Below are 27,029 nucleotides of genomic sequence, written 5' to 3'. Positions count from 1 at the left end.
AAGAAGCAAAGAAATGCTGTTTTCATTGGTTATATGGATACCTTTGATGAGTCAGCGGAAAAGTGGACTACCTTTTGTTTCCTCAAATGACATTTCAAATGAGAAACAAGTCACAGTGTTGCTGAGTGTAATGGGTTCAGCTACATAAAGACTGCTGCGTAGCTTAATCACTCCGGATAAGCCAGGTGCGAAGCCATACGATGACATTGTGGCAGTTTTGAAAGCACATTTCTCTCCAAAATCCATCGTAATTGAGAAAGATTCTGGTTTTATAACCGTAGTCAACAAGAGGCAGAAACAGTAGCAAAATATGTCGCAGTTCTGAAAAAGCTGAATGAACACTGTGAATTTGGGACACTGTGTGTTAAGAGACCAGTTAAAAGTCATGACTGAAAATAAAACGGGAAAGTCGGTGAAGATGAAACATTTCAACAAAAAAAGGGTGCATCAGGTGGATGTGAAAGAGTTGTCAGTGTAAAGCCAAGAATAGAGGGAGAAATTTTGTAAATGGAATTAGACACAGGGGTAGCCATTTCCTTGATTTCAGTAGAATTTTACAACAAACGCTTGGCCCATAAACCACTGTGCTCTACCAATGTTGTTCTGAGAACTTACACAGGTGAGATGGTTTCTCCTTCAGGGGTCTTCATAGTCAAAGTAAAAATGAACAAACAGAAGGCAAGATTACCACTCTATGTGGTAGAAGGAGCTGCAGCACCACTTTTTGGCAGAGAGAGGCTCAAGAAAATTGAGTTGAAATGGCATAAACTGAACAGCTGAACTGGCATAAAGAGTCACTTGATATGGTGCTAGCAAAGCATAAAAATGTCTTCAAGAAAGGATTGGGCATGTTAAAGGGTATTGAAGTTACTGTCTCACTAAAAGCACAGTATCAGCCATGACTTTGCCAGGCACCTAATGTCCCCATGCACTGAAGCCAAAGGTAGAGGCTGAAATAGATCAAATATTGGAGCTGGGGGTCATCTCCCCTGCGACATGCAGTAACTGGGCCACACTTATTGTGCTGGTTGTTAAAAGGAATGGCGATGTGAGGATTTGCACAGATTTTAAGATAACAATTAACAATGCCCTTTGTATTGAATGTTACGTGGTTCTGCGAATTGAGGACCTATTCACATCGCAGGAGGCCAATGCTTCACCAAACTGGACCTCTCACATGCATACCTACAGATGCCCTTGGTGGAAAATTCATGCAAATGCCTCACTATCACCATGTCAAAGGAGCTGTTCTGTTACAACCGATTACCTCTCAGTATAGCATCAGCTCCTCCAATCTTTCAAAGGGCTAGGGATCAGGTCTTACAAGGCCTTCTCAAGGTTCATTGCTATCTGGATGACAGCTGGCGTTTTCAAATGTCAACCCTAACCCTGCAGTGCATTGGCTGGACAACTGAGTAGCACCGCTGATGCTTCCGGTCGCTGAAGCTCCCCAAGGGTGGCCGTCTTCACCTACTCACAGCAGTGGAAGAACTCCTGTGGTTGGTGGTTGATGGCGGAGGATCAGGATGTGGAACAGATCATGACGCTGGTGGTACTGGAGCAATTCATGGCTTGACTCCAGGAACAGCAGAAGGGGTCCAGTGCCACTGGCCCGGGTCCCTGGACAAAGCCGTTCAGCTGGCAGAAGATCACTTGGCAGCGATCACTGGTCCAGGTATCTCCCACTTTCCTCACTCTCTCTCTCTCTCTCTCAGATCTCCCTACTCCTCCCCCAGTCCCAGCGCTCCAAAACTGGCCCTCCAAACCCAGTTTTCTTCCTGCTTTTACTCACCACGTTCTTCTTCTCCTCTGATGTCTCCCCCAGTTTCCTCTCTATCTACACAAGTAGAACCTTCCACACCCTCCAGGACAATGGCAAAGCCTAAGAGGTTTTGCTGGCATAGTGGGAAAGCCATGCAAATCCCTTATGGAAGCGGGAACACTGACCCGACTCCCTGACACACCGCAGGCCTCTAGTCAAGCAGGACTCTACCACAAGTCAGTGAGTATACAAGGCAGTACACATCAGGTCTTGGTGGACTCAGCGTGTAACCAGACCATCGTCCATCAAATCCTGATCTGAGTATCTGCTGGTGCCAGTCATTAAATTTCGGGGGCAAAAGCATAGACTAGAGGCAGCAGTTAATCATTGCCTCACCCATCCACTAATTCTTGGGACAGATTGGCCAGGGATTCAGGCATTAGTAAAAGAAATGTTTGTGGATGGGTCCTGCAGGAGCAAGGAATGTGGAATGTGTGCAGCAATGGCTGTGGAGGCCGTGCCTGGACCTGTCAGCTCTGCATCAGGGCGACACGGAGGGTGGGGAGGGCTCCAAGGGAATTTCCTCTTGGACAAGTCACGCAACGAGACTCTGAGGCACACCTTCGACCAAGTGAGAGTAATTGATGGTCAGCAAATACAGCCTAATGTTGTGCTTTTCAGTTATTAAGGATACACTGTATTGAGATCCTGACTGTCCAGAGCACTACCTTTATGTCATGCACCCTTTGCAAACTGTATGAATAATTTGGGATTAAATTGATTCACACCAGTGTTTACCATCCATAAATAGATGGGCTGGTCGAATTACTTAATCAAACACTTACAAATATGATTAGTAAGTTCATTCACAGTGATGCTAGGAATTGGGATAAGTGGTCCGAAACCCTGTTGTTTGCAGTATGAGAGGTCCCACAAGCTTCTTTTTTTTATTATTGTATGGGTGCCAGGCTAATGGCATCTTAGGCATCATTACGGAAAACTGGGAGGAGGGACTTACTAACAGCAAAAATGAAAGTCAGTAAAGTCTGAACCTGAGAGCAAAACTCCACACTTTAAGTCACCCAACACAGAAGAATTTGTATGATCTCCTGAAACCATGGAGAGAAGTGGTTTCTATGGTTCTGAGAGAGAGTAGCTATTACCAGAGGTAAGTCTAAAAGGTGCAGCCCAATTTACCCTGGTCTGCTGTGGAGGCCATCTTTCACTGTCCCAGACAGCACAGGTTATCAGACTGCAAGGAGATTCTCTGATGTGTTTTTGCCTCTACAAGGTCTCACGGACCTAATAGAAAACCACATTGAGACTCCTCCAGGAGTGGTGGTACATAGGGTGGTACCCTATTGTTTACCCAAACACAAAAAAAATGTTGTTTGGGGGGAACATGGGTGTAATTGGGGAGTCCCACCGTGATTGCAGCAGACCAGTGGTCTTGGTGCCCAAGGCTAACAGGTCGGTCCGTTTTTGACAGTTCTGCAGACTGATGTGTAGGACAGAGGGCTGTGGGCTGTTTTGTCCCAGGTGGTGGAGGGGGAGGACATCAGCCGGAAGCTCTCAACTAGGGAGAATACGTACGGCATGAGTGAGAAGGAGTGTCTGACCATCAATTGGGTGGTCCTCATCCTCCGGTACTACCTACTGGGGTGCCCCTTTACCATCTGTTCTGATCATGCCCCATTCCAATGGCTCCAACACATGAAGGATGCCAACATGTGGATCTGGCACTTTAACCATTCAAATTCGGAATGGACCACAAGTCAGGGCCATAGGTGGTGGTGGCATATTATCTCTCCTGCTCTGGGGAGTCGGGAAAAAAACACTGGAAAACAGGGCTGCTGGAAAAAGAATTGATTTTTCATTCAGAAATTATATCAGCAAATAGCAATTTGCAAACCATAACTTCATTCAGCACCTGAAACAGATCGTCTATCCAGTGTGAATTAGTAAGCAAGCTATCTCTTCCAAGCGAGAAGGTGGGTTCAAATGACAAACCCCAGGTCGCTGCACAACATCTGGAGTACCCGACAGTGAGGAAGGTGGTGGGGGTATGTGGCAGAGAGGGTGTGGTCCAGTGTCAGCTGCAGACAGAAAGGAGGAGAGTTGAACTGGCAGGTAATGCATGATGATTCTCACCTCTGAGTGACTATACCCTTGTTTGTAAATGTGCAGTTGTACTGGCACCTTTTCTGTGCTGCTGAAGTGCACAAACAGACCAAAAATGAGCTTAGGTTCCTGACATACCATGAAGGAACAATCCCAGATACAGGATCATCTCTCTCTTGCTGACATCATCAGTAAGCTTATTTGTTGTGAAGAAAAGAGAAATAGACTTTGACAGTAGTCTATGGAGGACTGAGAAGATAAAAGAAATAAGAGAGTGTCCTTCATCCAAACTCAACCACAATGCTATTGGCACAATATTTTTGCTGTTCTACAGAACAACCAGAATAGAACTCAGTGTCCTGCATGGGAAACATTGCCGGTTTGAAGTACAGTAGTGCTGGCAGTATTGCAAAAACACTGGACAACATGGCTGCTGGAAAAAGAAGTGATTTTTCATTCAGAAATTAAATCAGCAAATGGCAATATGCAAACTATAACTTCATTCAACCCGTGAACCAGATCTTCTATCCAGTATGAATGACTAAGCAAGCTAATTGTTTCAAAAGAGGAGATGTTGTACAAATGGCAGGTAATGACCGTGTAATGATTCTCACCTGTGTTTGATTATGGCGAGTTTATGGCGAGTGTGCTTTGATTGTCCTTTCAGGGAAAAAAGACAGCGCCCTGACCCAGAGAGAGACATTGACAGAGCTGACAGAGGTTGCACGTAACACACACACACACTTGCTGTTGGGGGAAGCCCAGCTTTCAGCACAGCAGCTAGAGTACCAGACAGTGAGGAAGGTGGTGCTGCAACTGATCAGCCGGACCCCAGAGAAACATTGACGATGCTTCCAGTGTGTGTGGGTGTGTGTGTGTTTTGTCTGAACCCTGTTATGTTCTCTGTTTTTCTCAGAACAACCAAAGCACACATAAGTAAACTTGTTCTTATCATACACAGCTGAGAATCAGTACACGTTACCTGCTGGTTCAACCTACCTCCTCTTCATCAGCAGCTGATGTTCAACCACATCCCCGCTGTCACACATATGATCTGTGTGATTTATATGGAGTGGCAGCTCAATATCTGAAAGTATATTTCTTTTCTAAGGGAGAAATATGGTTTTATTGGAGCTCAATGTTTAGATCAGACTATTAGAGCAAACCATTGATGAAAAAACATTGCCTATTAGTGCCATGTTAATAAACTTGGTCTCTAATAAACTTGCTCTTTTTTAAGTTCCACAAACAGGGTTGCCAGGTTCTGTGTGTTATGTATTGCAGGTATATACTGCAGCAGTTGTGCACTGCAAAATGTGCACCACTGTTAACTTGTGTCCCACAAAAAAGTCTGAGGAAAAAAAACAAACATGCATCTACCGTTTTCTATGCCTGAACATTTTGTGTTAGTCTCGTCTTTCTGTGAGGTTTTTGAGTTGCAGTTGGGATGGGAATTTTGAATAATCCTGGCAACCCTTCCCAAAAGATTCTGTGAGTTGTCCTTTAAAGCTGTCCATTAAAGTAAAAAAGTTTTGTCTTATGCTATCCACACTTATTCTCAAAGCTTTTTGACAAGTTTTTTGGAAAAAAAATAATAAAACTACCGAATACTCCAAATACATGAATACAACCGAATACATGAACACTTGACATTCATGTTTGGGAGCTCTTGCAAACACCAATTGTAAAATACTGCCATGGCCAGTGTAGTGAATAAACTGTAAATGCAGGAGCAGCCTTAAAAAGAACACACAATATTTGTGTAATGAGTCCATTCAGGGCATGAGCAAATGGCAAAAGATAGGCTGAGTTCAGCTGAAATTTAATATAAATTCACAATCTTTTAATCATGAGTGATAGAAAACAAGGGTGAGCCATGCTTAAATGAAGACAAGCTTTACTAAATAGTGGGCTCAATAGCTGTCTGAGTGCTTTCTTTTTGTCCTTTGATCTTTATTTCTGATCCTTTGCATGACAGTAAAAATACCCCTTGGGATCTCAGTCCAGATGCACTGAAAAAACAGCATATCATACAGATTTTGAATGTTGACAATGAAACAGCAGTCAAAGATAGCAATACCTGAAATGTTAAAACTTTTTCCACTCAGAAAAGTACAAGCATGATGGAATGCAGTCGACACTGGTCGACATTAGTTTCGGCATTATACTATATAATGTTTTGTTTGAAGCAGTTTGCAGTGGTACTTTTAGAGAAGCAAACATATGTGAAATACTTGCTTAATTGTTTAATGAGGGCTGTCAGTTTGAGTAGGATATTGACTCTACCATTTAGATAGAAAGATTCATTTGCATCTTCAAATTTCAAGTGTTTCTTTTTTCGCTATTTATGTATGTCATTGAAAAATAAGTTATTGTAATTGAAAAAAAAATAAATAAATCAGTCAATTATGAAAAAAGACTACTCAATTCAAAATATATTAGTTTATTGCAGCTCTACCTCTGACTCATCCACTCTCCCCATCTGCAACATGTCAGCAGCAATTAGGCTGTTCTTCCCCTACGTATCCATTCCATACAGATTCACTAACATTACTTTATTTGCTCATACAGCTCTGTACTCTAACAACAGTCTCTTTCAAACAGTAAAATTCAGCCATCATTTGATAACTTCCAAGCAAATGTCTTCAGTATTATTGCAATTTTTTTTTGCGATTTTTTTTTATAATTACACACTAACATCTGAAAGCACACACTGTTCCATCCCTGTTCAATCACTGTGGAAAGCTGCATTAAGAAGCGAGCAATTTCATTTAAGATTTAAACAGCAGTTACTTACAGAACTGGAGACAGATGTGTCCGCATTTAGCAAACCTGTGACAACCTCCTGTCTTTATAAGATTAAAGCTGATAAGGAGTGCTGAGTGGCAGAATGAGGGATAACACCAAACGCAAAATTAACCCAGCCTTGCTGGCCACCGTATCACACCACACTCAGCAGACGCAGTTCTCGCCCCCTCCCCCTCTATAATCTGTGCTGCTCTCTCTATCCTTGGCTATATGATATACTGGAAGCACATCAAGAATGCACTTTCATAAACATACTCAGATACCACATATGCATATAAACAGAACATGAGTGGCACAACTTTTGAAGTAAGGGCAATTTATCACTCCACTCTGTACTAAATGGAAAGTATTTAATTTGATTGAAACTGTTAACTAAGTCACAACAGTTCCTTAAAATGTCCACCAATATAGAAAACTACCCCATAGCAAACTAATTTTCTTTTTCATGCCACAGAAACCCTGACAAGATTCTCATGCTTGTTTTTACTCCCAGAACGGAAAATTGACAAGAGCACATGATACAGGTCAAATCTGTCAGGTTTCTTTGAATGAGTCTACAAGCAATTGTGGTGGGCCCATGAGCTAAATCAAGCACTGGGCATGGTCACTTTGTGCAGATCACACCCTTCAGTATACTGTGGAATACAGCGACCTTGCAATTCATTAGATACTTTAACACTAAGTATCTAAAAATATTAGTATGGTCAGTTATTTTTCCTTTTTTGTGTTTCAGCAATTCAGACTGAAGTGCAATACCTTGCCGGATGAATTCCAGGGTCTCAACCTCTTAATTAATGAGTAGGGGTCAAGTTCTCTGTCTCTAGTTCTACCTGGCTCGTTGCATAATTGATACAGTGCAGTACCAAACGGAGAATATGTGTGAGTGTATGTGTGTGCGCGTGCAAGGCCTGTGCGTGTAAGACCTAATGCTACTCGCTAATTTTCAAAGAAAGCTAATCGAAATCGGTTGATCAAACGGCTCCTAACGACGAGCTTGCATTCTGGTATGGGTTTTTCAGAACCGCTATTGTGTGGACAGCTCCCGCCAATCAGACTCAAAGGTTCGCGACATAAACGGCATCCACACTAGTATCGTTCAAAAACGCCGTATTCCACAATTCACAAAGTGCAGCACATTATCTTGCGCATTTCCCGATAGGCATGGTTACTACCAAGTCGTAACCTTTCTTCGTATGAGAATAAATTTAGGGCGGGCAAATATAGCCTACATAACATTGTACGTAGGTTATTCTATGCCGCTTTACACGGCTCGTTGAATAAGCTGCACTATATTAAACGGAGCATTAGTGGACGTCTCTCTAATATCTAGTCTAACTATATATGAACTAGTGTGTGAATAATTTTTCAATCGATATTATTTCCATCGATACATTTGTATAGCGTTATTCTGTATTATACGGCATCACCGCATCGTCTGAAATCCTATGCGTCTCAATCTTTCAAAGTAATGCAAGTGCTCTGATTATCGGTAGTGTCCCTACCACAAGGTCGCGAAATAACCGAACTTCATATTTCACACTCCTAATATCCAGTGTCGAATGAATTGTTGCAGTATTAATTAGCTTCAGCCATTACTTAAATGAACATTGTTTCTAGCCTTATGAATGCAAGGTTAACCCAGGTTCGTTGTCTAATACACCCATATGAAATTCAGATATCGAATTTACCTAGTATGATCCAGAGGGAGCCTGCCATTAGAGCAAAGGCGAACATGGCTGGTGTCATTGAGAGCGCAGTCTCAGCAGCATGCCGCTTGTAGTACAAGTCGCAGCTGCTAACTGTGAGATTACACGGTACAATAAAGTAGGGCTGGAGCTCTCACCAGTGGCACTACTATGTATTCTCATCCCCTTAGGTTAATAGGGAGAACGTTAAAAGGGAGACTGGGAAATGTGCACTTTCAGGTGAATATTTTAAGGCCGGGTTAATATGAAAACAAAAATCGATGATTAAGAAAATCGGGAATATTGATTCATTTGTAAAGGTTAGAGGGGGTATAGGTTCACTGCTGAAACAGTACAAAACTCTATAGATTACAATATAAGGACATTTACCAATAATCTGATGGATGCTACTGCCCTGCCTGACTGCCATCAACCTCACTGCTTGACCTGTCAAATAAACAAGAATGGAAAGACATATCAATATTATCTGATTACAAATTGAGGAAACATAAATGACCTACTCTTGTTTTAAGTGCATAAAAGCTATGTTTTCTAAACAAGACACTTTGGCTATTCTCTCTCTTTTTTATTTATTTTTATTTATGCACATTTCTTGACATTCACAAAAAAAATTGACTTCTCTAAGGCAAGGGTTCCCAAACTAGGGGTTGCAACCCCGTGTGGGGTTGCTTGATTTACAAATGGAGTTGCAAGGGAAACACACAGTCTTCTTTTGTTTCATTCATTTGTTTTATAAATTAATATTAAAAAATTTGAAGACTGTATGAAGAAGATTCCTTGTGCTAATATTTTGAAATATTACACATTTAAATTAATAGGGTACATGTTATTTTAGTTTTTTCATTATCCTGACACTGTACTAGTGTAGTTCAGCAACAAAATCAGACAAATTTCCCAACCATCTACCTCTGGCTAGCACTGTGTTGCATCGCTGGTCCATCTGTATACATACAGTGGGGTCCAAAAGTTTGAGACCACACTGAAAATCTGGGATTTTTTTTTTTCTTCATTTAAAATTGGAAATAAACAGATTGTTCTAGATTTTTTAAATATTTAAAACAAAGAAAGTAAACATTCAATATCTTGAATATTTAATATTCAATATTCTGCACTGTTTCAAGGTCCCTATTTAAATGTAAGTGAATTTGTGATATTGACCAAGTTAACTGCTAACTACAAAAGGTCAGATTTTCCTCATGCTCAATGTCTTCTATTGAAGCATGTGTTCAGACAACACTCAGATGGATTTGATCTGAAATGGATCATAAGGTTTTGCATAAACTTGTGGAGTCCATGCCAGCTTGAGTACACACTGTCATTAAAGCAAAAAAGGGAACATACCAAATACTAAGCAATTGATGCAAATATTTCAAACATTCTACTTTTCAGTCAAGTTGTGGTCAATAATATAGTTTGTAATGAAAACTGTTGTATTAAATTAGAAAAGGTTGCAAAATAAAAGCAATTTCACTAGTAGTCTCAGACTTTTGGACCCCACTGTATGTGTGGCTTGTTTGACTCGTGTGCATGTAAAAAGTAAAAATAAAACAAGCACAGGGTTTTGTACTAAGTCACCAGTCTCCCCTGTCCTCCTTTCAACCCACACACCCCAGAGTTCTAGCATTCAATCCAATTTTATTTATAAAGCACTTTGTGGAGGCAGGGGCATGGTCAAGCGCTGATTTGCGAATGGGGGGCGGAGCCGAGAGAAGTGAGTGGTAGGGACCTACACCTGTGTGGGATTTCTCTAACATGTGTTCTGTGTTTCAGTGAGTGGCAGCGAGGATAAAAGGGGAGAGATAAGAGCCATGAGAGAAAGAGAGAGAGAGTCAAGCAGCACAGAGCCAAATGTGTGTCTAGTTTGCGTCAGAAAATAAAATCACTGAAAAGTGAAGACAGAAATAGAGAGCCACAAAATAAAGAGCCACGTTTGAGTTGTCCCAAGTTTGCCTCCCATCTCCTCATTTCTGACCCAACCTGCAGAGTGTCACAGACTCAAAATGGAACCCATCCTCATCTGGGTGACACCAGATAGTATGGTTGTAAATAATTTCTCTTCTATAGCTGTATACTATGTAGTCAGAAAGTGCAATTATGTAAAGAGGAGCTTATGAGCAACTTATAAGTATGAACATCAGAGTCAGTTCTGAATTCATTATAGTTTTCACTTAAAGTCTGTTGTATCGAACTGAAGTTATTAACTGTTCAATGATGGAGAAGAGTGCAATTTGTCCTTAGCAATTGCAGTCCTAAGGCAATCTAAGGAAAAACATCTACAGCCATCTTTTTGGTTTCTTGTGGGACCATCCAAAGTAATCTTATGGTGATCTAGGCTGTCCATGTGGGGCCATTAGCAGCAGCGAGTGATGTTCAGGTGACAAGAACTGCAAACAGAAGTAGGGCATCAGGATGGAGAGCACAAGGAGTAAGGATCACTGATATCTCAGGAGTAATGTGTAGAGAGAGAGAGAGAGAGAGAGAGAAGAGGGAGGGGAAGAGAGAGAACACAGATTATTAGGTATGTTGTTGTCGTGTAATGGTTAAAGAATGCATACAGTGGTGCCAAAGGCAGAAAGGAGGTGACAGACGCTGTCATGGAACTTTCTCATTATGGTTATTATGTCCCTTGTCAGCCTCCACCAGACACATCAGGCTCTCCTCAAACTGCTGCATGAACCGCAGCAGCAGTTCAAGGTGAGCAGGCCGAGAAGTGATGGGTGCTTCAGGTGCTGCTGCCACCAGGGAGATACAATTCTAGTGAATGGATGCCTGTCTGCAAGTGTCTCATTCGGTGACCATTGCACTGCCACAGACCTGTACATCAGCTGTGCTGGGCAGAGACTTATTTACTGGACTGTGTCTACAACTACGTAACTACGTGTCAGCTCAGCCCAGTGTGCACACCCTGTCTCCACTGTACAACTATACTACACTGTCTCCACTGTGCTACAACCCTGAAAACATGCTGGGATGTGCGAAAGGATTTGTACATCGTGCCAAGCCTGAGGTTCAGCCAGTTCAGCAGAAACTGAGGCGCTTACTTTTCTCAGCCCGCGATGAGGTGCCCAAGGAACTACAGAAGCTCGTACAACAGGATGTAATCGAGCATTTGGATACATCTTTTGGATGCAAAAGAAGACTTTTATTTTGACATAGCAGTAACGCAGGCCGGTGCTTCTTATTTCCGCTGTGTGTATGCACGCTTTGTGAAGAACATGGACTGCATTTGTGTGATGTTTTTTTTCTTGTTCACCGTACATCATGCATCTCACTGAGAGGGTTAAAAGGTAAACAAGTTAATGTTTGATACCCAGTAACTGTGTAATGTGAATTGCTGTGTTGTCATATTGGTAATTGCGTTGGGGTTTTTGTTAGTTTGTTTGTTTGATAACGGTCTCTTAAAGTGTTTGATTTCTTTTGTGTGTGTTTTATGTAGCGCTTACGGTGTTTCATCAAAGTGTCAATGTATTAAACATTTTAGAAAACATCAGTTAAGGAGTATTGACCATATATTCGGTGGGGTAGCTACAATCTTGGCCATTCGTCGTTTTAAGGCTGCTGCATTAATGACTCGGTACATATTTTCACAACAGTAAAGGGATATTGAAGTGAAATATTTAACCAACGAGAGACGTTCTCTTAGTCTTTTCTTTGAAATCAATACAGAGAGGCAACAAGCCAGCTCTACTGGCACAACACCTTCAAAGATATCATGCACGATATCAGGAGGATAGCCTTTTAAGACTTGGAAATGTGAAGGGTGCTTGGTTAGGACACAAGACCTCTTCACCCCAAAGCAATGACTAGAAGTTTCCTCTGCACACTTCACATGTTCATGATCATCCCTTGTGCGAAGGCTGAAAGCACCAGATGAAACAGTATGGGTTTGGATCTCATGTTTCTGTGCTGTACAAAATCTGCATATGAAATCTCCTGAAAAACTTTCGACAAACCCACCTAATCCATGTGCAGCTAGATTGTCAGCCACAACACACTGCGCTGTGCCCTTTACAAACTCACCAATATGAGATATATACACCCCTTGTTCCTCTAAAACAAGGAGATCATGCAGAAGAGGTTCAAGCACTTTTTCAAATCCAAATGTCTTGACATCATCAGTCTTGTAAAGACAGATACTGCCAAGTATATTGAATAAAGTGCTGAATGAAAGCCAGGGGGGAGATTACTTAAGATCCAGTACACTCCACAGAGTTTGTGTTTTTTGCGGGAGGTACCAAGTGGGTTACAAACTTCGAAGTCCTCTATATACAGAGTTAAAGAGATTTTCAACTCCTCTTGAGACCAAAAATCGTTCTGACTATAGAACAGTCCATCTTGAAAAGACTTGAACAGATGACCCTCAGAAGCACGCCTTGCTACAGAGGTCTTCTCCTGTGCAATTTTGCTCTCAGTCACCTGATCCAAAATGTGCTCCTTGCTCAGTAACTGTTGTACAAATTGTAAAATCTGAAAATATTTTGAAATGTTCTGTTTTTATTAGAGTCTAAAATGTATTCGACTGGTTCAATGACATTGAAATTTTCTTTATAGAACTTTTTTCTTTTGAAAACACTCTCCTACAGGGTTGGATACACGCACATCACAAGCAAGTTCTTTAATCACAGCCTCATCAACTGGCAGACTATGATTTCTAAAAATATCTAAGATGGTAGCCTGTACAATCGGTACGGAAGCAAATTTCAGCAAAAAGTGTAGTTCATCCACCAATTCATGTACTGCTGCAGTAGGTACATGCAGTATGTTTTCTTAACTTCAACAGGAGACACCCTACTTTTTCCTGAATTACTTTTGGCAGGCTCGCAACAGAAACTATATCACTGTCGTCATCTGACTGAGTGTCTACATGAGCTTCAGGTTCAGGTACATCAGTGGAGCATGATGGCCTGTTTTCATCAGAACTCTCCAAAGATGTCTCAGGTCTACTATGTAAAGTCACAACACCTGGTTTAATGTCATTTAAACCATGTGATTTGTGTTTTCTATTCTTGTTCCATAAATGTTGGTCTCAAAACTACAGCCTAGAAATGCACAACTACAAGTCTGACCACTTTTAAGGTGCATCCCAACGTGAATATAATAATGTTTCTCCAAAGAAAGCTCAGCACAATCACACAGCTGACAACTGAATGTCACTAATTGTGTTGATGTCTGTGATAACGTATGGGCACGGTAAACATGACTTTTAAGGCTATTCCATGTTCGGAAAGTGCATGGGCAACTCGCGTAAGAACATGGATAGCACTGATTTCTGCCATAATGACCATGGCATAGCTTATAATGTTTCGACAATTTGTACCTGCTAGACTCTGATGCTCCACACTCCTTACAAAGCCACATTCAGATAACTAGAAGAAAATCAAGCACAACAATCAATTACAGAAACTGTAAACCACAGGTAATCAGTATGTAAAATCAGATTTCGGTTATACTATTATACATTTTTATACTGGCTTCCAAAACATGTATGTCCAAGCACCCATTAATAAAACACTTTCCTCTATTTCATGACAATAATAAAAGGTTTTGGAAAAATATCCATTAGTTTAAGAACATTAATTAATACTACTTACCCAATGAAAAAAAAAAAAACAACAGAAAGCCAAGCATGGGATGTAGGTTATTATGCTCTTGTAAAACCTGTAAAATGAAAACAAAAATGAATTAGCATGATATTAACTTAAATTGATAGTTGTGTTATTTTTTGAATGTATCAAAATAAAATGCATTTTTAAAATAGATTCGGATGGTTTAGTGCTGCTAATGAAACCACTTTTCCTGTAGCTGTGTATATTATAACTGAAATGCACAGCTACAGTTCTTTCACTTTCAAGATTCGCGATCACACGTCCTATCAGTCATCTCTCCTTACTCTGTTTATGTGGTAAGTGAAATTTTATGTACTATAATGTAACAGGATACTGCTAGCAAACGGCTAACCATGTCTCTTTAGTGGCTCCATAGAACGCGTTTTCTGTGCCTTTCCGAATACAAATTCACGCTTCGGGCACAACATGTTACATCAAGCATAAACTTGTATTTGAAGTGATATAACTGTAAATCGTTTTTACTTGAATTTTCAGTGTTCTCGTCTCTACCTGTAAGGAAATATCACCTTGCTAACAGCATACTCAGGAACACTCACCCAAATGAAATGGAATGAAATGAAATAATCTAGTGAAATACCCCTTACAACAAGTGTCAGAGCTAAGCAACTACCGCGAAATATGTACATGAATGCAGGCATTTATATGAATTTGCTACTTTTCATCGAGTATACACGTGATTAACAGTACGTTTTAAATATAAAAATAAACAGTCAAATATCGCTTAACACAATATTAGAACTGTTTTGAACAGTTTTTAAATACTATCAGCACAATATAGACAAGGATGATAAAAGATTTTTGGACTTACCGATTTCACAGAACTCCACCACGTTAATGGCGGGAAATTCCTGTCTTCAGAGCATGCGCAAAAGAAATAGTTGACTCAACTCAATTCCTTTTTGTAGTTTCAGCAGAAATTAATTGAGCTCTTTTAATTTCCCCCGGATTTAGTTTAGACTGAATTGAAATAACTGTGTACATCGCTTAAACTGATTCGTTTTATTTGTTTCAATATACTCTATTTATTTTTATCGAACAACACCGAGATTTCATTTTTTTGAGTGTATAGCCCTATACACCTCAGAATTCATCTTGCTACTTCTGTCAGCAGTCACATCATCATTAAACACCAGTGAGTCCATTCCATTGGCAGCCATACATGCCCATGCCATAACACTGCCTCCACCATGTTTGAGACATGATGTGGTATACTTTGGATCATGAGCTGTTCCTTTCTTTCGCCATATTTTTCTCTTCCCATCCTTCTGGTACTAGTCAATCTTGGTTTCATCAGTCCAAAGAATCTTATTCCAGAACATGGGAGGCTTTTTTATGTTTTCTGGCAAAGTCTAATCTGGCTTTCCTGTTCTTGAATGTTACCAGTGGTTTGCACTCTGTTGTAAACCCTCTGTAGTTTCTTTCTTTTTAAGAATGTACCCAACTGTTGACTTGGCCACACCTAAGGTTTTTGCTATCTCTCTTATAGATTTATATATTTTTTTCAGCCTAATAATGGCCTCCTTCACTTGCATTGAGATCTCCTTGGACTTATTATTGGTAGCTCCAGTCGAACAGCTGGCAAATGCCAACCCAATACCGTATATCAACCCCAGACTTTTTATCTGCTTCTTTTGTCTTGAAGTAACGAGGGAATGGACTGCGCCTGGTCAATTAACTTCTTGTCAGTCAGTTGTCCAAATACCTTTGAGTCCTTGAAAATGGAAGTAGTTTGCTTAAAATGGCTGTAATTCCTAAATGGTAAATGCCATATTTTTGTGGAACCTCTTAAAATAAAGCTGAAAGTCTACAGCAGCAGCAAATGTTTCCAAGTGATGAGAACTCCAACCAGAAGTAGGGCATCAGGCTGGATCAGGCAGGTCTGGAGAGCAGAAGGGGTCAGGATCACTGGTATCTCAGTGAGAGAGAGAGAGAGGGAAAGGGGGAGAGAGAGACTAAACAAATAGGCTTTCAGCCTAGTCTTAAACACTGAGACTGTGTCTGAGTCCAGAACACTAATTGGAAGGCTGTTCCATAACTTTGGGTGGTTGTAGTAGGTGTGGCAGATCATAAAAGACCAGATGTTCAGTCAGGTATTAAATAATAAATTTCTACATTTTTGTTTTGCTTAGGGAACAACATGGTGGAACCTGTGTGATGACTCAGTGCAGCTAGCAGACAGTCAGTTCAGCCTGCTTGTCTGCTTCCTGGCCTTGGCTCTGGATTGCCTTTGCTAACTTACACACCTCTACAATGTTACTCTTAATAACCTCTGACTGACAAAGGCGTATATCTTTAGCTCCTTTGTGAAAAACTACCTTTGAAAACCTATGCTTGTCTAAGACCCTAAGATTACCTGCTGTCTGGCGCCCTGGCTCCCGGTATACATCTAACTAGTGCTGCTGGTGCCCCTAAAGTCCTAGCTAATATCGTGTGCCATAAGATAGAGTCTCCTATAACTATTGCTCTCTCAGGTTTCTCAGCAGGTGCTTCATTGAGGAGAGCAAACCTGTTAGACACGTGAAGCGGAGAGGAGTGGTGCTCCCGAGGGCGAGTCTTAGCGTTAGCTTTGGCTTCACGATTATACCGCCGAGCCACCCATTCAGCCTACCGTGAGGGCTCTAATGCCGGAGTTGGGGGATATCTAACTCCGTCTAAGGCATCCAGACTTTCCCCTACAGAAACTACGCTGCTCTCACTAACCCTGTCTAGTATCTGGATGTGCAGCTCTAATGCTGCAATCTTCTCCATCAGAGAGCTAACTAATATACAATTATCACAAATAAAGCTATTACTAACCACAGCGGAAGAATGACTAAACTTCCTGCCCACAACACACTGAACAAACTGAAAGATGAGTGCTAACCGTACCTTAGTTGGAGACTTGTTGTGATTATGTTAGACGGATTGACGTGGATGGTCTCCGCTTGCTGTCTTTAGGCAAAAAGAAAAAAAAAGCTTTCTTCGAGAAAATGAAAATGTGTCAGATGGGGAAAGTGAAAAATACAACAAATGAAAACAATATCACAAAATTATTGATGAAAAGCGAAAAAAATTATATAGTTTAAACTGTAAAGATAAATCTGTTATAGTCAAAAGTAGTCATCAAATAATCTTCTATCAGCCAAGAGGCCAACAGAAGAGGCAGTAGCACAAATTCAAAAAGTGTTATTATACCAAAGCAAAGACAATGGAAAATTACTGCTTCACAATATTGTCCCATGACACTGAAAACCTTGAGATAGAGACATTTCTCCTTATCTCTAACCTGAAGACAGTACAGCACACAATCATAAGATTAAACAATAACATCAATAACATAGCATGAGCAAAGAAATAATAAGTAAAATTAATGTAATATGAAAGAATACATAAGAATATATATAAATATAAAAGATATAAACAAGAAATGAAGCACAACACAAATGTATGTTTTGCTCTATTGAAGCTACACACAGTCTGCCATTTAAAACTCAAATTAGATCCTTAGATTATTCGAGTTGAAGTCTCTGATGTCTAGAGGTCAAGTGTGTGCAACATTGTTAGCATATAATTAAAGGAATAGTTCACTCTAAAATGATAAATCTCTCATTTACTCACCCTCAAACTCATATAATTTACTTCTGCAGAACACATTGAAGATATTTTGAAGCATTTATGAGTTGTTTTTATCCATACAATGCACGTAAAAGGACATAAAGGCATACAACTCTAGTTGATTAAATCAATCTTCTCTGAAGCAGTACAATTGGTTTTGGGTGAGAAACAGATCAAAATGTAAGCCTATATGCACTTCCTTGTGCTCTACCCATGTGCATTTTTGGGTGAACTATCCCTTTAAATAATATAAAATAAAAAAAGCAGTGCTGATATGGAATCTAACAGCACAATTGCAAGTGTGGCAATTATACATTATTGTGCTTTTATACAATAGTCCTAAAAAAGATCTGTTAGGGCTTGCCCTAGGGATATATATGCAGTTTTAGTTCTATAGATTAGAACAAGCTTCAAAACATGACCACCTTTACTTTTCACATGAAATAAAATGAGCACGTTTTAGATGATGTTTAACTCTCTGTGGTCCAGCAGATTTCAATCCCTCAAAAATATGTTTTGACTCTGATTTTATGCTGCGTTTCACTGCAGGACATGGACCCAGCGGATATTCACGCCAAGAGGATAAAGATGGGAGTCTTAACTGTTGTTGATGATGTTGCCACCATCCACTCATACCCAAATATAAGGTACCTAGCTGTAGTACTAGAGGACCAGATTGTGCTGGACGATGTACATGACCTTCCCACTGCTTCTGTTCTCATCTTTGGCTTTAGGATAGTCCATGCCCTCAACATGGACTATCCTAAAGATCTAAAATACACTTCTGAACAATTCAAAAAGTGTTTATGTGCCTTGACTCCCAGTGCTCAGCAAGGGTCCAGTCCTTCAAAAACAAACTCTTAATGTTCAAGTAGCTGCAAGTCAGATGGGTAATCATGGGCAAACACTAATTTTCCAGTCATTCCATTTGTTTTAATGGCTGTACCTGTGGCAGTAAAAAAGGAAAGCTTTTGAGTTTGGCTTCCTAGAAATTTAAAGTAAGGTTTATTATGACTCTCGAGTGTTGTTTTAATAGTTTTTTAATGATTAGTTTATTGATCCAGCACTTCGAAAACATTATGCATTATGGATGTACCAAATGTAATAGATGGAGCAACGTAAAAGTAAAGTAAAAGCAGTATAACATATAAAAAAGGAAATTTTTTTTGAGTTTAGCTTCCTTAAAATTTCATATGAGGTTTGTTGTGACTTCTGAATGTTTTAGGTCTTTGGAGTATTGTTTATTGCTGCAAAATTATAAGATTAATGCTTTATTACTTCAGCACTTTGAGAACAATTTTGTGTTACTCAAGTACTTTAAGAGCATTTGTGTTGTATTACTCCAGCAAGTGTTGTAAGTGATCTTAAATGTAAATAATACTAAATGCAGCAGATGAGGGGATAATGTTTTTTCCTCTAATTTAGTGCATAATCTAGTTTTCTGTTAAATTGCTTTAATTGACTGAACTTCATCTTGTTAAGTGGAGTAGAACTGTATCACATTCTAAATTCTGTTCCTTTTGAAAATGTGCCCTTTTTGCAATGTTAATGTTAATAAATATTTTCTGTAATGATGACAGTGTTATTTGTATTTACAGTACAGTATAGTATTGTACTTCCTGCATTTGTTTTCTTAAATGATGTGAGAGGCATACAAGAATCTGGGTGAGAAATCCATTTGTAAGTTTTAAAGCTATAAATTCTAAAAAAAAAAAAAAATTTAATTAAAAAAAAAATAATAATAATAAAGGTTGGCTAACAGCTCTGGCTCTGGTTATAGGAGACTCTATCTTGCGGCATATGAAATTAGCTAGGCCTTTAGGGGCACCAGCAGCACTAGTTAGGTGTATACTGGGAGCCAGGGTGCCAGACATAGCAGGTAATCTTAGCATCATAGGCAAGCACAGGTTCTCAAAGATAGTTATTCATGTAGGAGCTAATGATATATGCCTTCGTCAGTCAGAGGTTACTAAGAGTAACATTGTAGAGATGTGTAAATTAGCGAAGGCCATGTCCGATGCTGTAGTATGCTCTGGCCCCATCCCAATGCGGCGTGGCAATGTAGCTTACAGCAGGTTATGGTTGCTGAACTGCTGGATGTCCAAGTGGTGCTCCGAAAACAATGTGGGCTTTATATTAATTGGAGTAGTTTTGAGGGCAAGGCTTGCCTGTTAGGGTGGGACAGTATCCATCCCACTTGGGAAGGTCCTGCTCTCATTTCTTGTAGCATAGCACATAGACTCAGAACAGGCCTAGTTAACCTGTGACAATCCAGAGCCAAGGCCAGGGAGCAGACAAGCAGGCTAAACTGTTCCAACATTTTGAGACTGTGTCTGTTCCCCAAGATAAACAAAATTGTAGAAATGCCCAGAAAGTTGGTTTAGTAACCTAATTAACATAAAATTAAATGAAACCGAATGCACAGCCAACACCGTTGATCTGAAGCTAGGACTGTTGATTATTAGATCTCTTACATCTGAAGGTCTTATTGTTAATGAAACTATTACTGATCAGAAGTTTAATGTACTGTGTTTAACAGAAACGTGGATTAAACCAAATGAGTATGCATCATTAAATGAAGCTAGTCGTCCCTGATACAATTACATACGTCAGCCCCATCTAACTGGCAGAGGAGGAGGTGTCGCAGTTATTTATAATGATAATTTAGATGTCACACAGAAACCTAGTCATAAATTCAAAGCATTTGAAGTTCTTTATACTAAGATAACATACGTAGCCACAAAAAACAAGTTTACCCAGATGATTCCACTAATGATTATTTTCAGATCCCCAGGGCCGAATTCCTTTGTGAATTTGCGGATTTCATCTCTAACCTGGTTGTTTCTTTAGACATTAAGCATTAATTGTTGGAGACTTTAATATTCATTTTGATAATCCAGAAGACCCTCTGAGAACATCGGTTGATTCAGTAGTGGTTAATCAGAATGTAATAGGACCCACTCATGGTGGTAGTCACACTCTTGATTTAATACTAACATTCAGATTAAATATAGAAAATATAGTCACATTTCCAATCTGAAGCTATCACAGATCATTATCTCATCTCATTTAAAATGTATCTTAATCGTAATATATGCACCTTGCTACCCTACAACATCAAATGTACATTCACAGAGTTTTATCAGTAATCTCCCACAGATACCAACCATGACTGGGTGACCGTCCGATCCCGAAGAACTTGACCAGGCAACTGAATGCTTAGAATCAATGTTCCACTACACGCTAGATATGGTAGCTCCACTTAATACAAAAATAATTAGAGAGAAAAAGCTAGTACCTTGGTATAACGATCACACACGCACCTTAAAACTAGAACGTAAATGGCGTCAAACTAAATTGGTAATATTTCAAATAGCATGGAAGGATAGCTAAAGAAAAGCTCTTAGTGCTGCTACATCAATGTATGTCTCCACCCTAATTGAAGATAACAAAAATAATCTTAGATTCTTATTTAATACTGTAGCAAAATTGACTAGGAATAAGACCACAATAGAAACATGCACACAATCATTATATAGCAGTGATGACTTCATTAATTTTTTCAATGCTGAAATTGAAAATATCAGGCACAAAATTCAGACGATTAATTTAAAACCAGACAGTTTCATAACTAACCCTGTAGATAATAATATAATGATCTGAGATCAATGATTAGAATGTTTTATGCCCCTTAGAGAGACCGAACTAATTTCAACATCAAAATCATTAACCTGTATACTAGATCCCTTACCTACATGTTTCTTCAAACAGATAATTCCAGAAACAATCAAACCTCTTCTAATGATAATCAATTCTTCCCTTAGCACTGGCTATGTACCTAAATCTTTTAAACCAGCAGTTATCAAACCCCTGATTAAAAAGCCTAACCTTGACCCCTGTCAGCTGTCTAACTATAGGCCATTATCAAACCTCCCCTTTATCTCCAAGATCCTAGAAAAGGTTGTAGCACAGCAGCTATGCTCATACGTGGATAGGAATAACATTTATGAAATGTAGCAGTCAGGATTTAGGGCTCATTGTAGCACAGAGACAGCACTTTTTAAAGTAGTAACCTACTACTAGCCTCTGATCAGGGTTGTGTCTCCTTGCTTGTGTTGCTTGACCTTAGTGCAGCTTTGGTACCACTGACCATGCTATTCTCCTTGATAGACTAGAAAATGTTGTAGGCATTAAGGGAATGGCCCTCTCCTGGCTCAGGTCTTACTTCACTCATTGTTATCAGTTCGTAGACGTAAATGGTGACTTCTCTACGCATACTAAGGTAAAGTTTGGTGTTCCGCAGGGCTCTGTTTTAGGCCCACTGCTCTTTTCGTTATATATGCTATATATACATGGTATTACCTTTCACTGTTATGCTGATGACACACAGTTGTATGTTTCAGCAAAGCCAGATAATAGACACCAGCTTAATGAAGTTGAGGAATGTGTAAAAGACATTAGAAACTGGATACTTATTAACTTTCCCTTTCTTAATTCTGACAAGACAGAAGTACTTGTACTAGGACCACATGCAGCTAAAAGTAAGCTTTCTGATTACATAACAACTCTGGATGGCCTTTCTGTTTCATCATGTGCAGCAATAAAAGATCTTGGTGTGATTATTGACTCCAGTCTTTCATTTGAAGCTCATGTAGATAATATTACTAGGATAGCTTTCTTTCATCTCAGAAATATTGCTAAGATAAGGAGTATATTGTCACTACATGATGCAGAAAAATTAGTTCATGCTTTTGTTACCTCTAGATTGGATTATTGTAATGCCTTGCTGTCTGGATGTTCCAGTAGATGCATAAACAAGCTCCAGTTAGTCCAGAATGCAGCAGCGAGAACCAGAAGATATGACCATATCACCCCTATCTTTTCCACACTGCATTGGCTCCCAATCAAATTTCGTACTGATGACAAAATACTACTATTGACCTATAATGTACTGAATGGTCTTGCGCCACAGTACCTGAGTGAACTTTTGGTCTTTTATGATTCGCCACGCCTACTTTGATCAAAAGGTGCAGACTATTTTTTGGTACCTTGAATAATGAAGGCTGCAGCAGGGGGGAGAGCTTTCTCTTACAAAGCTCCACAGTTATGGAACAGCCTTCCAGTGAATGTTGGGGGCTCAGACACAGTCTCAGTGTTTAAGGCTAGGCTGAAAACATATTTGTTTAGTCAGGCCATAGTTTTTTCTAGGTAAAGAGTAGGTCTGGATGGTTCACAGGCATAGAGTGTTGTGGTGAAATGGGATGTGTGGATGCTGTTGCCTCTCCCCTCAGTATTCCTTGGGCTTTCAGTTTGTAATGAATGATTTCTATGTAGATGATGGGGTTACAAGTGTACAAACAACAGAGGATGCAATTCAACTTGCTCGAGAAGCCTGAGAACTTTGTGCCATTGGTGGCCTTAGACTTCACAAATTTGTAGCTAAAGCTGTCCTAGAAAGTATTCCGCCATCAGAACGAGCAAATGATGTAAAGGAACGTAACTTTTCATTCGACGATCTTTTGATAGTGCGAACACTGGGAATTCAGTGGAATATATAACTTGATTGCTTTAAGTTTGATAGCTGTCTCAAGGAGCAGCCAACAACTCGACATGGAATTTTATCAACAATTGCATCATTGTATGACCCACTGAAATTCATAGCTCTATTTACATTTCATGGAAAAAACACTCCTGGAAATATGTAGACAAGGCATAGGTTGGGATGACTCATTGAATAATGAGTTGCAACCAAGATGGGAGTGCTGGAAAAGTGATTTGGCTAATTTGAAGAAATTGAGCAATCCCCGCGCATACGCTCCTCCTGAGTTTGGAAAGGTGAAGGAAGTAGAGCTGCATAATTTTTTGGATGCCAGAACTAGTGGATATGGACAGTGTTCATATCTGAGATTAAAAAATGAAAGGGAAGACTTTCACATTGCTCTTGTCACGGGAAAATACCGCGTGTCCCCTACGAAGGTTACTGACTGTCAGCGCCAACTGAAGTTGGAGCTGACCCCTGCAGTAGTTTCAGTGAATGTCATTAAAATTCTCAAAGTGCTTAGATATACTGACATTACAGAGTTCTTCTGGACTGATTCCAGAGTTGTTCTGGGATATATAAATAATGAGGCCTTTCGATTTCACACATTTGTTGCTAACAGGGTACAAAGGATTCATCTAAGCACAACCCTACAGCAATGGAGGTATGTTTCAACAGAGGATAATCCTGCAGATCATGTCTTGAGAGGTCTTACTGTTGATGAATTGATTTCCTCTGACTGGTTTACAGGGCCAAAGTTTTTGTGGAATAGGGAGATGCATAGAGAGAGAATAGGGAGAGAAACTGCAACTTGGTAACTCAGAAGACAGCAGTTCTCAAACACTTAACACAAGAGCAACGGAACAAGGAATTACTTTAGAGCATCTGTCAAAGTTTTCGTTTTGGTCTCAAGCAGTTAGCGGTATCACAAGTATCTGATGAGGAATTCATTCAAAGGGTTACTGGATCCCAGGCATTAACTGTGCTGTAGCATCATTTGTGCACAACTATTTTACTTGTAGAAAGCATAGGAGACTGACGGAAGAGCAAAAGATGGCTGACTTGGCCTTAGAGAGAGTGAACCCTTCACCACGTTTCACTTATTGTGGTATAGATTGTTTTGGTCCGTCCTTTGTTAAACAAGGACAAAAGGTGCACAAAAGATATGGATTATTCTTTACTTGTCTCTGTTCCCGTGCTATCCACATTGAGATGCTTAATGCTATGTCAACAGATTCCTTTATTAATGGCTTGTGCTTTTTTTATTGCCATACCTGGGGCACTCTGACAGATCAAATCTGATCAAGGGAGCAACTTTGTAGGTGCTAAGAATGAGCTGGCTGACACCTTTAAAGAACTTGATACAGATCAGTTGAATAACTTTCTAGCTGAGAATCAGTGTGATTTTGTAATGAATGTGCCATGTTCCAGTCATACAGGAGGTGTATGGGAGCATCAGATAAGGGTGGTGAGAAGTGTTCTCCAGTCCACACTTTCAGTTGCTTCTGAATGGATCGATGATTCATCTCTAAGAGCATTTTTTATGAAGCAATGTCAATTGTAAACAGTAGTCCACTCACTGTTGACAATCTAAGCAACCCAAACAATCTTGGACCTATAACTCCAAATCATTTTCTCACTATGAAATCCACCATTGCTCTACCTCCTCCAGACAAGTCCACCAAAGATGACATATATTCCAGAAAAAGGTGGTGTCATGTCCAATACTTTGCCGAACAATTTTGTAATGTCTTGACATCATTGCTTTTAGACAACGCTGGCATACCCCTAGGAGAAACTGGTCAATAGGGGATATAGTGATAATCAAGGACAATGATCTTCCTATTCACAAATGGCCTTTAGGCAGGATTGTAGAAATGATGATTGATTCAGATGGACTCATGAAGAGAGTTAGAATTCACCTTGGCGAGAAAAATCGTGGAAAGAAAGTCTCAGTAAGCCATCCATAATGGAACGTCCAATCCAGAAGTTGGTTTTATTGTTGGAGGCTGATTAAAGTTGTTCTTTTTTTAATTCTTTGACCTAAGTGTTTTTGTAATAGTTTTCTGAATACTAGGGGTGCAACGAATAATCGACATAGTCAACAAAATTCGATGACAAAATTAGTTGCCAGTGAATTTAGTTGTTGATTATTAGTTGGTTACGTAAAGTAGTTGCGAACAGGAAGTGACAACAAAACATTTATTTAAAAATGGCGATGGCATGTCTGAAAACATCAAAAGTCTGGGAGCATTTCTCCCTAGATATGGGAAATAAAAGGACAACATGTAACATCTGTAAGGCGGACCTTGCTTGGCACGGGAGCACGTCCGTCATGCTTGAGCATTTGAAAAGAAGGTATGTTGGACTGGATGCGGAGTCAGACTTGCCTTGGTAAGATAGTAAGCTAGTTAACTTGCTAGCTATGTATAGGCATAGTTAGCACACAAGATACTAGAATCACTAGCAAAAATGTGGTTTGAATGTCTACTTTCAGTGGCATATTTGAGTTTAAAAGAGTAATGCCACCCATTTGTCTGACGTTTTTTTTTTTATTATTATTTATATTTATGCAGTCCAAAGAAAATTAAAGCTACCTTAGATGGTTTTCTTCAAAAGAAACAAACCTGTACACCGCAGCAAGCGACTGCCCTCACGGAGTCTATTCTAAACATGCTGGTCACCGACATGAGACCACTCTCCATGGTTGATGGTTAATGAGCGGGGAATATTTGCACTTAGAAGAGAGCAAGCCTCACACAAGACCATGTAGAGATGCTCACTTTAAGTTTAAATAAAGTGTAATGGATATGTAGTCTTATATAGTTGCAATTTGCAAAAGATGCTTATTTATTTTTTATGGGAAAACTGTGTAGTCTGGTTTGTTGTTTTGTTGTAGTTTTTTATTGCCGCTACTTGTCCTTGTTTTACCAAAAAAAGTGGGTACTCGATTTTCAATTACATTTTTTATATCAGCACTTTGCCTTCCTTTGTTTTAAATGGAAAATGTCTTAAAAATAGTTTAATGAGCAGCAATATTCAATAGATGTTGAGTTGAATAAATGACATCTTTTTGATTAAAGTATTCATCTTTATTGTCTTAATGGTTACTTACCTCATGCCTAAAACAAACTCAAGCTAAATGTAAAAGCTTATAGGTAAATAGGAGCCATTGAGTAATTATGTGATTTATAATCTGATTAGTCGATTAATCATTTCAATAGTCGGTAGACTATCAAAATAGTCGTTAGTTGCAGCCCTACAGAATACTGGTGGTATACAGCTGCCGCTACCAGCTGCCTGAACACAAAAAAAAATATGGTTCAGGATAAACTTAAAGCTATGCACATGTGGACTTTAGAAAACTTAATGTGGTATCTGAAATCCTTGAGATGGGCAGGACTCTCAGCAAATCCAAAGAAGTCTGTGACTGGATGGGTTGGAGTACGGTATCTGGGCTTCCACTTGGGCCATGGGCAGGTGCGTCCCCAAATTGATAAGACAGCACTGATTTCTGCCTGCCAAAGACCAAAAAGGAAGCACCAGATCCAGTCCAGTGGACAGAACCGTGAGAACGGGCTTTTTATCAGGTAAAAGTAGTTTTGTATGGGGGCCTGCTGTTGCATTCTCCTGACTTTTTTCTCCCTTTTGTTCTGCAGACTAATGCATCAGACAGTGAGCTGGGGGCCATTTTGTCCCAGGTGGTGGAGGGGGAGGAGCACTCCGTGCTGTACATCAGCCGGAAGCTGTCAGTGAGGGACTTTACTTATGTATGGTTTGCTTAAGAGCCGGAGAAAGAAAGCTGAGCTGAACTCTTTGTGTTTGTGCATGTGCGTGTCTGGGAGTGAGAAAACGCTCACAGGAAAAAATAA

The 27,029-nt window shown here is 39.8% G+C and overlaps 2 protein-coding genes across 24 annotated transcripts in view; one reads left to right on the top strand and one right to left on the bottom strand.

Annotated features, from left to right (window-relative positions):
- acsl6 (acyl-CoA synthetase long chain family member 6) overlaps positions 1-8,538 on the bottom strand; it is a 130,770-nt gene extending 122,232 nt beyond the window's left edge. For 3 of the 4 annotated variants that reach the window (XM_026928679.3, XM_053239995.1, XM_053239997.1), the window contains exon 1: positions 8,380-8,538. In XM_026928679.3, coding sequence (XP_026784480.1) covers positions 8,380-8,437 — 58 coding nt within the window. In that variant the 5' untranslated portion in view covers positions 8,438-8,538. The other variant, XM_053239994.1, reaches the window with a different exon arrangement.
- A 2,768-nt stretch (positions 8,539-11,306) lies between these two features.
- Positions 11,307-27,029, top strand: part of irf1b (interferon regulatory factor 1b) — a 37,720-nt gene continuing 21,997 nt past the window's right edge. For 13 of the 20 annotated variants that reach the window (XR_008303785.1, XR_008303784.1, XR_008303778.1 and 10 more), the window contains exons 1-3: positions 11,307-11,684; positions 18,168-18,265; positions 26,817-26,909. The gene's annotated coding sequence lies outside the window, so the exon portion shown is untranslated. Of the gene's footprint in view, positions 11,685-14,199; positions 14,300-18,167; positions 18,266-26,816; positions 26,910-27,029 lie in introns of all 20 variants that reach the window. The other 7 variants (XR_008303773.1, XR_008303770.1, XR_008303774.1 and 4 more) reach the window with 5 other exon arrangements.

This window comes from Pangasianodon hypophthalmus, chromosome 15, assembly GCF_027358585.1.
Source record: "Pangasianodon hypophthalmus isolate fPanHyp1 chromosome 15, fPanHyp1.pri, whole genome shotgun sequence".
NCBI lineage: Eukaryota > Metazoa > Chordata > Actinopteri > Siluriformes > Pangasiidae > Pangasianodon > Pangasianodon hypophthalmus.
Note: the sequence above shows the minus strand (reverse complement) of the source record. Positions and strands in the feature narration are given on the sequence as shown.